The 14,950-nt window shown below is 43.1% G+C and overlaps 1 protein-coding gene across 6 annotated transcripts in view; it reads right to left on the bottom strand.

The window, feature by feature from the left end:
• HIPK3 (homeodomain interacting protein kinase 3) overlaps window positions 1–14,950 on the bottom strand; it is a 144,999-nt gene that overhangs the window by 43,284 nt on the left and 86,765 nt on the right. For all 6 annotated transcript variants that reach the window (XM_060262830.1, XM_060262828.1, XM_060262831.1 and 3 more), the window contains 4 exons: window positions 14,146–14,269; window positions 10,135–10,254; window positions 7,502–7,588; window positions 1,082–1,266 (listed from right to left, as the gene is read on the bottom strand). In XM_060262830.1, the coding sequence (XP_060118813.1) occupies window positions 1,082–1,266; window positions 7,502–7,588; window positions 10,135–10,254; window positions 14,146–14,269 (516 nt within the window). The remainder of the gene's footprint in view (window positions 1–1,081; window positions 1,267–7,501; window positions 7,589–10,134; window positions 10,255–14,145; window positions 14,270–14,950) is intronic.

The raw sequence follows: 14,950 nt of genomic DNA, 5'->3' as shown, positions 1-14,950 counted from the left end.
TGGTGGATTAAATGGAGTAGAACAGGAAATGGCTTACGCAAAACGCCCATTTTACAAGAGGAAATATGCTTGCAGTTCCCTTGATCAAGGTCAAACTAGATTTGAATCTTCATGATGATCAGTAGCTTGATAGTTCAGCTAACAAGAAAAATACACACTCTTTCTGTTAAGTGCATATTACGAATATAAGAAACTGACGTGCATAATAATGGAAAGGAAAGGTCCCCTGTGCAAGCACCAGTCGTTTCCGACTCTGGGGTGACGTTGCTTTCACACCATTTTCACAGCAGACTTTTTTTTACAGGGTGGTTTGCCATTGCCTTCCCCAGTCTAATTTTACACTTTCCCCCCAGCAATCTGGGTACTCATTTTACCGACCTTGGAAGGATGGAAGGCTGAGTCAATCTTGGGCCAGCTACCTGAATCCAGCTTCCGCCAGAATCGAACTCAGGTCGTGAGCAGAGAGTTCAGACCACAGTACTGCTGCTTTACCACTCTGCACCACGGGGATGGAATTAATATGAACTGAATTAATGTTGAATTAATTTTTCTGCACTGGAACAGCACTTGGGGGGGGGGGTTTGCTTTCCCATTTCCCATAATAATAGCACAGCAAAAATCGCAATCATAAGTTCACAGCAACAGAATTATATTCAAATGTTTCAGTGTATTTCACACTTGACAGTCACAGCATCAGTGATAATTTTGGGGAATTCTGCTGACCAATGGGCTCCCTTCAGATAGGGGCAGAAGTCATCCATCTTATACACCAAAGTGCACAGATATAGTCATTCACATGTATATATAGAAGAAGTACAGGTACAAAGCTAGTGTTGTAACATCAATGAGGTAGCAGCTGCTTCTCAGTCTAAGCAGAGTCTTCTACTTATGCATGTGGTACAACTGCAGCTCAATAAATGAAGTATGGTTATGTATGCAGAGGCTAAGCCTCTAGCAAATTATCATGAGAATGTGGCATACTATCATATGCCACAAGAACCCTCAGTGAATACAACAACACAAAATGGAACCTGTCAGAAAGACACTCCCAGAATTATTTTAAGAGCTTTATACAACATACTGGTTGCTATGAGGGAAATCCAGGAGGTGCTTCATGGTTACAAAAGGATGGTTCAATGTGTCAGCTGGGGTGATTCTTAAATCAGCATCTATTAATAGCATTTTCTTCAATAAGCTAACAAACTCTTTTCTGTCTGCTTTCTCTGCCAACAGATCACTTCCTTCCAAATCCATCACCATGTTCACCTGGCATGGAGCAATAGAAGAAAACAAGCAGGTAGTTCAACTTATTATTATTTTTAAATAAACAATAGTTTTAAATTACATTATTAGCAATATCACATCCTTTGTACCATTCAACATTAATTCAGTTCATATATGCCCTGTCTTTCTTCCTAGTGGGGATCCATATTTAGAGGTATGGTTACTGAGAAAGTGGACAAAGGACTGATTAAAGTAAAGAAGGAGGAGAGAACTGAAATGTCATTTAGACTTCAAGTACAATTTTTATAGGCAGGCGCTAAATGGGATTTTTTTAAAAATGTACCTTGGGTCTCAAATTAAACATGAAATAAAATTATTATAATATTAATCTAATATTAGTCCTATGAAGTTAGAGCAAAGATATTTCATGTATTATATGAAGACTTAAACTTTCCAGACTTATTTTGATGAGTCCTATCAATACTCAACACTGCTACTGTAGCAGAAAAAAATAAATGGCACATATATCCAACCACTCTCTTCCTGAGGCCCACAGACCACCAGGAGCAAAATCATGCTGGTGGGAGCTATGAGTAGACTGTAACAGGAGAGGAAAGCAGGAAACTAACTGTTGTTCTTTGAGTGGTCATCTGTGCAATCACAGTAATGAGCTCTGCATCTGCAACTTCATTTCACTTCAGAAATGTCTAGAGCAGGGGTGGCCAAACTGTGGCTCGGGAGCCACATTTGGCTCTTTCACACATATTGTGTGGCTCTTGGAAGCCCCCACCACCCCACTGGCCAGCTTGGAGAAGGCATTTGTCTCTCTAAATCACTTCTCCAAGTCAGCCAGCAGCCTGGAGAAGGCACTTAAAGTTAAAGCTGCTCTCTTTCCATATCCCTCTCCCCACATCTATTTTATATATTTACACTTTTCTTTCAGTTTTCCTTTCCTCCCTTCCCTCCTTTTGGCTCTCAAACATCTGACAATCATGTCTTGAGGCTCTCAGATGTCTGACATTTATTTTTTGTGGCTCCTACTCTAAGCAAGTTTGGCCACACCTGGTCTAGAGCAAGCATTCACGTTCAAAAACATCCTGCCTCAGAGATTCTGCTTCAAACAGCACTTGCCCAGAAGGGGGACAGATGCCTTCTCATTTAGTTCTTTCCAAAAACCTAAGTATGCTGCAGTCACAAATAATGGGAGACATGGGTAAGTCAGTGTACAGAGGACCACTTAACAAGCAGTTACACATAAACATCCAGTTTATATTTGGTGGTATCTGGGCATACAGATGCACACATGGAACCAAGAAATGAGTGCACTGTGGCTAGAGACAGAAAATGGAGGATGGAAATCACTGGGCAGATAAATTGATCCCGTCCACAATGGGAAGTAAAGATAGTGATCCACTTGTATGTATGTATGCTAATATAAATAAGATTAGCAAGCTGACCTATCTGGAGGCAGGTAATAGTACATCAACTGGAGAACAGTCTGGCCAAGTGAGTTATCAGCTATAGTCAGCACATCAAGGGCATAATGCTTGGCAAAGATGAGCCGCCATTGTTCCAAGAGCAGAACTACTTTGCTCAAGTCTGAGGAAATGGCTGTAGCTCTGGTGGAATGGGCCTGGAGGCTCTGTGGAGGTGGCTGATGAGCAGCTGAGAGTCTGGGATCCAGAGGTTCAATTTTTACAAGGAAACACACTTTGCTACAGGGGAAGAAAAAGACCAGTGTGATGCCTAAAGGTGGCAGTTCTGTCTACATATTAGGAGAGGGTCTTTATAATGTTCAAAGAATGCAAAGCCCGTTCTGCATCAGAGCTTGGAAACAAAAGGTGGAAAGAACAAGGAATCCTGATAGCACCTTTGGCAGGAAAGCAATGCTTCATCTTAGAATCACTTTGTCCTTCTGAAAACAAATTGGGGGGAGGGAGTCAGGGTACAAAATTCAGAAGCTCTTATGACCAAAGAGACTGCAACCAAAAATGCCACCTTAAAAGTGAGTAATCATATCAGGTAGCCATTAGCTTAAAACAGGGTTGGGGAACTTTTTTTCTGCCAAGGGCCATAGGGATATTTATAACATCATTTGCGGGCCATAAAAAATTATCAACAGTGCTCTGCTGAGGGAGAATGATTCAGACCAGCAAAATTAATGCAAATAATTGCTTTTCTATTTGAAGTCATGTGGGGAGAGCCTAATCTGGCATACACACACACACCCGGCCCACCAACCTAGGCAAATGCCTAGGTCCAGGGCTTTTTTGTAGAAAAAGTCCAGCAGGAACTCAGTAGCATATTAGACCACATCCCTTATTATTAGCATATTAGGTCACACACTCATTAGCATTTTAGGCCACACCATGTGGGATAATCAAGTGCAAACTGAACTGTGACAGTAACGTTTCCAGGCCCTGCAGCAATTCTGGCCTGCAAGCCAGGCCCCAGGGAGACGGCCGCACAATACATATGGGCCCTGTGATCCCTGCCTGGTCCTGGGGAGGCTGCTGCACAGTGCGGCTGGGCCCCACGATCCTCGCTGGCCAGCCAGGCCCCAGGGAGGCTGCCACATGGCTTGGTTCAGTCCAACAATCCCCGAAGACCCACACCAAGTGCCCTTGAGGGCCGTATACAGCCCTCGGGATGGAGGTTCCCCATCCTTGGCTTAAAAGGTCGATCAGCTGGTTGGACAAGGTGCAAGTCTCAAACAGGCATCAATGACTTGAAGATAAAAAAGAACTCTTTCATCATAGGTCAGGTGCACAACAAACAACCCCACTGAAGAGGTCCGAAGTAGATGGCAGCCAACGGAACCAAGAAATGAGTGCACTGTGGCTAGAGACAGAAAATGGAGGATGGAAATCACTGGGCAGATAAACTGATCCCGTCCACACTGGAAAGTAAAGATAGTGATCCACTTGTACTCATAGGATCATTTGGTGGATGCCTTTGTACATTAAAGGATCTCCACTCAAAGTCTCTGGGATCAGTTGGTTGGCTGAATACTCCTGGCATTAGAGATGAAAGGTGTCCAGAGGAAGAATTCTGCAATGGGTGTGACAGGAGAGCTGGCATCTTAAGGAGGCTGATGTAATGCCCATAAGACAGTTGCAGGATGCCTTTGAACTACAGCTGGTGTGATCAGGACACAATAAATGCAATCTCTCACTATCTGCCCAGACCTTACAGTCTGGGGGAAAGGTATAAAGAAGTTCTAGGTGCCTAATGTGAAAGCTTTTTCTCCTGGAATGGCCAGGGTTGACTGAATGAGTCATTCTACAGTGAGTGCTCCAACTCCAGAGGAAGATATTTGTCTTCAGGGTCGAGCAAGCAGGAGGAGATTAAACAGGACACAATAGTATAGGCAAGGGTCATTAAACATAACACTCAGGGGCCAGAAGTGGCCCGTCCAAGGCTCTTATCCAACCTGTGAGCAACTGGTGGGAACAGGAAGCTGCTGGGGGGAGTGGGCAGAGCCATTCTGATAGTGCAGCAGAAGAACCTCTGCCACAGTCAAGCATAGCTCATAGCATTGGTGGAGGAAGTGGGCTAGGGGAGGGGTCTGCTCTCCCTCCAGGCAGTGGAGATGCATCTGCCCAGTGCTGCACAGCTGGCTGTCCATTCTACCTATGTGGGTTTTCCTCTGCACCCTGCCCCCAACCCATGGGGCCTTGCAGTGAGAACACACCAACCAGAACTTATCAGCTGCTGTTAAAGTTTATATCTCTCGTATATGTTTTATGGCATACATGGCTCAGCCCCAAAAAGTCACATTTATGTCAGATCTGTCCCTCATGACAAATGAGTATGATGCCTCTGGTCTAGGCTGTGCTGGGAAGCCAGCACAGTGGCATAAGCCACCACTTGTCTTGTGGGACTGTCATTGGTTGGAATCTGCATAGGAACCAAAGATGCAGAGGTTGCACCTGAACCCTGGAAAAACAGACCTCAGAGATGGCAGCTGTAATGAACCTAAGGAGATGCTGAATCTGTCTTTCTGGGTGAGATGGATGAAAAAGAAAGCCAAGTCCAAAAGGGTATTCCTTCAGTCTAGAAGCAGGCACGCCCTTCCAGAAACTGAGTCCAAAAGTACTTCTATGAATTGGAGGGTTCGGGTAGAACACAGCTGCAACTTCTCTCCATTTACCAGGTGTGATAGCTATAGGTGTGACAGAGAGAGCAAGCCAGGTGTGACAGCTATAGGGTAACAGAGAGAGCAAGGCTCTAAGGCAACTACCGTATGGATTGAAGAACATCCAGTCCTCAATCTCTCCTCACTCTGGCCTCCTCTATAGTCTTAGTTTTTTTAATAAAAAAAAAACCAGCTGCCCAAAAATCAAATAAAAAGGGGGCACAAGATTTGAATAAAAGATGGTAGTGTGTAAGCTATGTGCTCCCTAAAGGTCTCTTATTTGGAAACCTACTAGACCAAAGTTGTATCTGTGAAGTTAAGTGAGCTCACTTTTTCTTAGACATTTGACTTGACAAATAAAACCCAATAAAGAACAGCAACAATTATTTATTTAACAGAAAATAAAGTATTTTTAATAAGGTAAATATGTGTAGATGACTCCTGCTTTGTTCAACTATTTCAGACTAACACGGCTGCCCACTTGGATCTATCTACACGGAATGCACCACATTAAGCCGTATGGAATGGAACTCCATCAATCTTACAAAGAAACTTGCACAGGTAGGTGCAACTTTCAATCCATAACGTAAGTGAAACTGTTTCTCAAGTAATGTAAACAAGGGAGATTTGTTTCCCCTTTCTCTGGACAGTTTACTTCAGCAGGTTCAAGGCTATTCTTTTCTTGTACAGAGCATCTCTCCATATAACCTACACAAACCACTTAGGAATGACAGGCCCTTAGGAAAGGAAAAATCCCCTGTGCAAGCACCAGTTTCCGACTCTGGGGTGACGTTGCTTTCACAACGTTTTCATGACAGACTTTTTACGGGGTGGTTTGCCATTGCCTTCCTCAGTCTTTTACACTTTCCCCCCAGCAAGCTGGGTACTCATTTTACCGACCTCAGAAGGATGGAAGGCTGAGTCAACCTTGGGCTGGCTACCTGAATCCAGCTTTCATAGGAATCGAACTCAGGTCGTGAGCAGAGAGTTCAAACCACAGTACTGCAGTACTGCTGCTTTACCACTCTGCGCCCTTAACAGGATGCTTATTTGTCACACTAAAATAAGCTTTCTTCTCTAAGCTGATCCCCAAACCCTAACTAAAAGCCAAATAAAACCTTGCTAAGCTGACACTCCAGAGCCACAAAATCCCTGTCCAAAGTGGGGGAGTCTTCACCCTTCATAAAATGAGTCCAATTTCACCCCCTTCCATCCAGTGGAGTTCCATGGGCTCCAACTGGCTATCAGTCAATTATATTTGCATGAGGCCTAAATCACAAGAATGAGTTTAGAGCCATGGAGGAGAGGCAGTGCTTTCAAGGATGATTGCCACATCAGGTTACACAGTGTCATCCATACATGATGAATGAGGGAAAAGTTGAGGAGATGTTGCCAGAAGCCAGTCAACATATGGAAAAACAGTGATCCCCTCAGTGCCAAACATATGCTTCACACTGCCATAAGCTTGGTGAAAATACTTCAGGCAACAGAGGGACAGAACATCATGTTACTGATACTGAACCTCTCCCACAGCGAGCTGAAGAAAACAGCCATGTTGCAGTCAGATGGAGACATGAAAATAAGTGCCATTGAAGTTCTGAAGCAAACCAAGCTCCCAGTACCAGAAGAAACAGAAACCATCTGAAACTTCTTCGTCTTGCTGTATTCATTGACATCCCAGAGATAATGAGATGGAGACCTCAGTCTTGTTTCAGGACAATAAAGTACCAAACCTAGAACTGCAGGCCCTCTGAAAGCGAAGCACTGCTTCTCTCACCTCTGTGAAAGGGATTCCATCTCTTGGACAAGGGTTGGTTTGGGAGAGGTAGATGCAAAATCTGGATGTACAAGTTCTGTCTGAAAGCAAAATATCTAAGGGTGCTACATTGAAATTATAACAAGGGAGAGGTCTTTAGACAGTAGGCAGTCCTGGGAGAATAACTCTTCCCAAGTAAAATTGGAAAGAGTGTTACAAGACAGTATTTTTAAAAAACTTATATATATTATACATTAAGCATATTTATTTCTGGATTTATATTCTACCTTTCCAGAGACCTGCTCAAAGAACCTTAAAAGTAAATACAATACCAGAAGACCATAAAAACAAATATCAAGAACAAGGCATAAAAAGATACTCACATGCACTATTTCATCCAAACTATTGAAAATATACTTTCGAGCCTCTTTAGATTTCATGCCTGTCTCTGCTTCATGCTCTTCCAGTGTCTTCAAAAATTTGAAAATACACACATCATTTTCATAGTGGAGAAAAAACAACAGCAATTTATAATATATATATAATTACTATATTTTGACTTTGTTGTGAGATGTGGCCATTTTAGGCTTACCAATTCCCAGGTGGGGGCAGGGGATCCCCTGATTTGGAGGCCCTCCCCCACTTGAGGATCATCAGAAAGTGGGAGGAGGGAGAGAAATGTCTGCTGGGCACTCCATTATTTCCTATGGAAGCCAATTCCCATAGGGTATAATAGAAAATTGATTCATGGGTATTTGGGGTTCTTGGGGGGCTGTTTTTTGAGGTAGGGGCACCATATTTTCAGCATAGCATCCAGTGCCTCTCCTCAAAATACCACCCAAGATTCAAAATGATTGGACCAGGGGGTCCAATTCTTTGAGCCCCAAAAGGTGGTGCCCCTATCCATGATTTCCAATGGAGGAAAGGCATTTAAAAGGAGTGCGGTGCCTTTAAATGGGATAGCCAGAACTTCCTTTGGAGTTCAATTATGCTTGCACAAACTTGCTCCTGGCTCCTCCCCAATGTCTCCTGGCTCCACCCTCAAAGTCCACAGATATTTCTTGAATTGGATTTGGCAACCCTAGGCCATTTTCATTGATGGGAGTTAATGAATTTTAAAAGTGCATGTTAGTGAACTAGTATTTTTAGCAGAACAGAAGTGGCTCTTGAACTTCCAGCTGCTGGGTTGGGTCTTACAGAATATTTCTGTGTGTATGAAAGTCCTTGAGGAAGCACTAAAATTATTCTTCATTTCCTACTTATGCTAAGTCAAGGTTATTGTATCCTCACTACCTTTTCCACTGGTACAAGGTATTTTTTTCAATAGTTTCAAAACAAACTGAAGTCATTTAAGCATCAGCTGTACATTCCAGTGCTTCATAGGAACATTGTTATTTCATTTAAAATTGTATTAGAGTGCTATATGTTGTCACAGTGGTTGCTCTACTGTCTGTGCAAGTGAACTACATTAAACATGTTTTCCTTTGCACTCACAACATCACTGGATCCAGTCCACTGGCTACTGTTCAATATAATTTGGAGAAGAGAGATATAAATTTTTAACAGTAAAGCTAGTTTACATTATCATTTCCAGTGGAATACTCAGTACTCCCACTGGACAATGAAGTGCTACCTAAATCAGTTTTAACGCAAAGTATGACAGGAAAGCACAGATGTACTTTAACGCAAAGTATGACAGGAAAGCACAGATGTACTTTAATTGAATGCAGAATGCTGCAGTGACAGAATGAAAGACATCAAGTTCAAGTTAATGAACATGATCACATGTACCCTTAGCTGAAATGCTGTAAAAATATGACTAATAGTGGCTCTTTGGTAAGTATGCTCAAATGAATCCCTGTTAACACTTCACAAACTGAGAGCTGTATCCAGTGGAACAGTTCGCAGGTGCTTGAGCAGTGGATCTTTCCACACCAGTCACCTATGGAAGAGGAAGGACAAGATAATCTAGCTCCTTCACAGCTACAGTGCCAAATAATGTTTGCAAGGCTCTCCCCACCACAGAAAGGACATCTGGGGTAATCAGCAGACCATTAGAGGAAGGCAAGGAAAGCTCTGTTCTGGTTACTTCCCTGCTGGATCCAACCCTGTGTGCTATTTAAAAGGTTTATTACAATTAGAAGGCAAATAGATTTGCCCCCTTTCTTATCTTTCCATCTCTCATTGCTAACCTCAGTTCTTGCTATAGCCCAAAAGCCTGCCTGAAGACCTCATATGCTATGTCGGGTTGTTATAACAACCTGAGAAATACTGACTTGTTTAGGTCCTGCTGTGTTATGGGGCCTGAACACAGAGTACAGTGTCCTTGGCTAAATACCAGGTGACCCTGAGCCACAATAGGAACTAGAGGCAGTGATGTAGAGTTACATCAACTAGAATCTTCCACAGCTGCCTAGCAAGCTGAAGCCTGTGGAGAGCCCAAGCTATACTTGGAACTGCTCCACATTCTGATACATTAGAACTACTACAGAGCAACAGTCATAATATCAAAACTACAGCATCAATAACATTTCCCTTGGCAGACAAGCTCTGTTCATCTACTCCATCTCCCTCAGGTTCCTAAAGTTGATTCAAATATTCCTCAAGTAAACTTATTTTTCACAAAAAGGGGCTTCTGAGCAAAGCTCTCACTCTAATACAATTTATGTTGCCTTTAGTATAATCATCACATAATTACGTGACATTCCAAATTTTAAAATGGTACCAGATATAGCTTATTGGGTCTCTGAAGAGAACTTCTGCCTTCTGAGTACTAGTCACAGAAGGAGAGCATGAGGTGCCTTAATGTAGATGGGAGTGGACCTTCTCTCCTCAGCACCTCCTCTTGTACAAAACTAATCAACACTCCAAAAACATTACTATTGAGATGGGAAAATTTCAAAAGGATAGAAAGTATTCAAAAAATGTAAAACCCACCCTGTTCAGTGCAGTCCTATTTTTTCTTTAAGGCCCACAGTGAAAACACAAAGCACAGGGATTTGAGAAATCTCTTTACCTTTAATCTCCAACCAGAATATGGTGCATCTGTTTCTTTACAGAAAAATCGTGAGGTCTTCGTCCCAATATTCAACAATTGTTCTGTAGGCAAGCCTTGCGTTTGCGAAATGTAACGAATCTGGAGGGATTAAAATAGCTTTGTACTACCACATTATTCACATATATTTTTAGAGCATTAGCCAGTAATCTATGGTACTTAATGTAAATGTTCTGATATCACAATAGCTCAAGGGTTTACTTTCTGGAAGATGACTTTCTGGAAGAATGGTCTTATGAACAGATATTTGGAAGTGATATTAGAAGTAGAGAACTAAGGCAATATACTCAATACACTTGCACCCAAACAGACCTAGCTTACATGTTTAGGTTATGTTCATAAAGACCTATTATTAATGCATTTGTAGACACTATCAAGGTCAGCAGAATAAATGCTACTGATCAACTTACCTATCATAATTAATTTTCTAAATATTATATTATTCATTTATGTATATATATATATGTATATATTACATGAGTTTCAGAAAGCTCACTATGGAATTCAGCTTGTATATTTATTTGACATTTGGATGAGATCATTGATATGAAATCCTGAAAGCCTACTTGTGTAGAGTTTATTTATTTTATTGTTTATATCCCCTCCTACCCTGCAGACAGGCTCAGGGCGACCTACAACATATGATAACATTAAATAATTCATAAAAAAACATCAAATCCTCTCATCTAAAAATATTACTTAAAATAAAACCTGATGGCAACTTAACAATTCCTGAGTACAATGCATGCTGCAACAATGTCAGGAAGAGGGCAAGTTTCCCTCAATTCACTAGATAGTGCCCTTATGCAAATGAGGCAGATTAAGTAGATTGATTGATTTAACCAGGGATGGCTGCTGTCATTTGGATATTTGGCACCTCAGCCAAAGGCCTGGTAGAACAGCTCCATTTTGCAGGCCCTACAGAATTGTAACAAATCCCACAGGACCCTGAACTCAACTGAGAGCAAGTTCCTCCAGGCAGGGACCACGGCTGAAAAGGCCCGGGGTGAGGCAAGGCAGACATCGTTTGGGCCAGGGACTGCAAAGTTGTGTTGCTCAGAAGAGTGCATGTTCGGGGCATGTACAGCATACCTGTGGGTACGCTGGACCCCAGCCACATAAGGCCTTGAAGGTTAGTTTATTACCACTCAAACAAAAATAAATTGTTCTCAGTAATAAACTATCTGTATATTGTTAACACACAGCTAAGTGTGGCATTTCTTAGCACTCATTCACAAAAAGGGCCCCTAAATGGAAACCAGCAGACTGCAGAACCCTGTAATGGCAACCTCAGGCTCTGTCTGACGCTGGGTCCAACTGGCAATACACTGAACATGAAGGATGCTATCTAAAGCCATTCAAGTCATATAGGGTTGAATTCAAGTTTCCCAGAACAGAAGGAGTTTACACAAGACTGAAAAGGGACATACGTGTGTGCCTTCTTGCTGAAGGACTGCCATTCCCTGACAAATACAAAACTACAGGACAAAGGGGGAGGTGGCAAAAATAGCTACTATAAATGGAACAAGTTTACAGAAGCTTGGCTCTGTAAACTTGCATTAGTGCGGTTATTTATGGAAAATGGTTGCTATTTGAGATTTATGGATTTTTTTATTTTTGTTATTTTGAGTACTTATAGTTTTGCACTTTTCATATAAAGGTTGTTATAGCATTTACACGGGGAGTTTTTTCTCAGCTTCTAGTAGACCAGGGGTGGCCAACGGTAGCTCTCCAGATGTTTTTTGCCTATAACTCCCATCAGCCCCAGCCAGCATGGCTAATGGCTGGCGCTGATGGGAGTTGTAGGCAAAAAACATCTGGAGAGCTACCATTGGCCACCCCTATAGTAGACATTTAGTCAATTTATACATTTAAAACTGACTGAGTTAATTATGGAGAATTGGGTTTATCAGATTGACTTGAAGGTCTATAACAAACACTATGATACGTATTTGGAGAGTTAATGTTAATTTGTTGTTGAATACTGTTTTTTTTTTTTTTTTTTAGAATAATTCTGTTACTTTTTACTAGGGATGGACACAGACCCAAAAACCAAACAAAATCTGGCCCGGACTTTACCTTGTTCAAGGTCTGGACAGTTCGATTCGAAAGTCACTTGTTCGGACCAGGAAGTCTCCAAACTTTCTGCCCAGTTCGTAACCTCTTGTGCACTCTTGGCAAAGAAACTCCACCCATGGAGTTTAGCGCTGAAAAGTGGGTATGGGTGGGATATTTCCAGCCATTGAGGGACCAATAGTGACAGTCCGAAGCTGACAGACAAGTCTGATTTCCAATGACAGGCATCAATCTGACTTCCTCAGGATGCGGTAGGGAAATATATATAATCACTGGAGGCGCATTCCTGTCCTCTGTTTGCATCTGGTTTTTACAAGTCTTGTTCTCCTTGCACGTGAAAGAATATCTTTTGGTGGACTGAGGGGGGGGGGGGAATTACTGGGGTGGGTGGAGAAACCAGCTGAATCTCCTGGCCTCTATACAAACTGTCAGAGTAAAAGCATCACCTCTCTCTTTTTTCTCCTTTCCTTGCATTCAGAGCTACATTCCCCCCCCCCCCCGTTTTTTCTTTATTGTGAGGAGTGGGAAACATGGATAGATTTTTTTCTTTTAAAACATGTTTTTGATTTGATTTGGGGGCGGACTGTTCAATTTGTGGGTTCTAAAAACTGCCCTTTCTCTGCATGCTGGCTGTGGGGTCCCCTTTCTGCTCCTCCAAAAAGCACCCTATTTCTTCCTGCGTTGCTTGAGTCTCTGCCTGGGGGGTATCCTCTCTCCTCTCCCACTCAGGCACCCAAACTACCTACAGATTTCTGGGGGGCTTGGGTAACTGCCCTCTTCCCTGGCTGTGGGGTCCCCTTTCTGCTCCTCCAAAAAGCACTTCATTTCTTCCTGTGTTGCTTGAGTTTCTGCCTGGGGGGTTTCCTCTCTTCTCTCCCACTCAGGCATCCAAACGATCTACAGATTTCGGGGGGGCTTGGCCAACTGCCCTCTTCCCCGGCTGAGGATTACCCTTTATGCGCCTCCAAAAAAGCATCCTTTCTCCTCTGCCACATATTCCCACATTCCCTTAGCTAGTCCACCAGTGCCCCCTCCCACAGCTGTGTAGTGAGTTCAGTTGCCAGGACAGATTGTCTCTGTCACCTTCCCAGGTAGGATGGAAGGCTTGGAACCAATCAGTCATCATGTTGCCAGGGCTGGGTGGCTGGTCTCAGGAAGACACAGCCACCTGTAGCCATGTGGGTGGTCCCTGGGGAGGTACTCTGGGAGTCTGATGCCTGTAGCTTAACCAGGTCCACACTGTGGTGTCTCAAAATGGTACAGAACAACTCCCCCAAAAACAGTTTCCAGGAGACACCTTGCTTGGTGGTCTGCTACTTGGATCCCCCCAAAACTGACATGCAAGTAACATGTGGGCCATGTGGAGGGTCACCCCAGGGAAGAATTGTGTGCTCTGAAGGCCTCTAGCTCACCCAGGTCAGTTTTGGTCACTCCTGAACCATCAGAGGTGACATCCCTTTGAAAAGCATTGCATTGAATGACCTTTTTAGAGGTCTGTAACTCAGCTCCCCAAAGTCCAATGTGGACCAAACTTAGTGGGTACATTGAAGAGAGTGATCTGGAGACAGCCTGCCGTTTTGGAACCTCGAAGCCCTGTGTGGGGCTTTTTAAAAACCGGACCAGTTCACAAACTGATTCACAAATCAAGTTGTGGTTCGGTTCGTGAACTGGTCCGGGAACCGGTCCAGTTCTGTTCATGAACCGAATCAGCATTTTCTGATCTGTGCCCATCCCTACTTTTTCCCCTAATATCCCCCCTCTACCCCTCTTACCCTTTCTAAGAAATCAATAAAATATTTAAACCACCGAAACTGAATGAGTTAGTCCTTGAATAACTGATTTGGTAAAATTGGTAAAATAAAGTCTTTCAAAATACCATCACTAATCTTCTATTACCTGGTCATATTCAAGAGCTCCTGGATATAGTGGCCATCCAAGGAATAGTTCCGCAATCACACAGCCCAGCGACCACATATCTATGGCTTCACAAAACGGCAAACCTAATATGATTTCTGGTGCTCTGTAAATAAAAACAAATCCTGTTGTTCTGTTATTTGATTTACTGCATCAAAATAATACAATAAAACCAGACACTGGAAAATATGATAGAAAAACAAGGTGACTTTTACTAATTTAGCTTTAAAGCCCTATATGGCCACAGACCTGCTTGCCTTAGGGACCATCTCTCTCCACACGTTCCCCAGAGAGCACTTAGATCTGGATCCCAAAACCTACTAGTGATCCCTGGGCCAAGGGAGGCAAGACTAAAATCTACCAGAGAGAAGGCTTTCTTGGTAGCAGCCCCCTACTGGTGGAACCAGCTACCCGAGGAAGTGAAAGCCTTGCAGGACCTCACCCTGTTCTGCAAGGCCTGTGTGGAGAAACGCCATCTTAGTCAATGTTGGTGCTTAATTGGGAGGGATCATTAAACTACTAAAGTAGGCTTTGGCCTAGCCTCCCTCCAACCCCTCCTCCCTTCCAGAGTTAAACCAGCGCCTCTAGGGGGAAAGCCTCCTAGAGGGGCAGGAAGTTCTTTTGTTCTTTTTATTTGAGTTAGGCAGGAAAAGGCAGTCCGCAGCTGGTGCTGAAGGAGAAAGGTTGGTAGCCTGAGCTCCTGCCTGTGGGGGTGGCCCCAAGGCAGTCATTCACAAGGTAGGGCCAGTTTACACCAGGGATGAGCAGATGCGTTTAAATCCACCTT

Source organism: Heteronotia binoei, chromosome 21 (genome assembly GCF_032191835.1).
Source record: "Heteronotia binoei isolate CCM8104 ecotype False Entrance Well chromosome 21, APGP_CSIRO_Hbin_v1, whole genome shotgun sequence".
NCBI classification, from domain to species: Eukaryota; Metazoa; Chordata; class Lepidosauria; order Squamata; family Gekkonidae; genus Heteronotia; species Heteronotia binoei.
The sequence above is the reverse complement of the archived record's forward strand: the minus strand, read 5'-3'. Positions and strand labels throughout refer to the sequence as shown.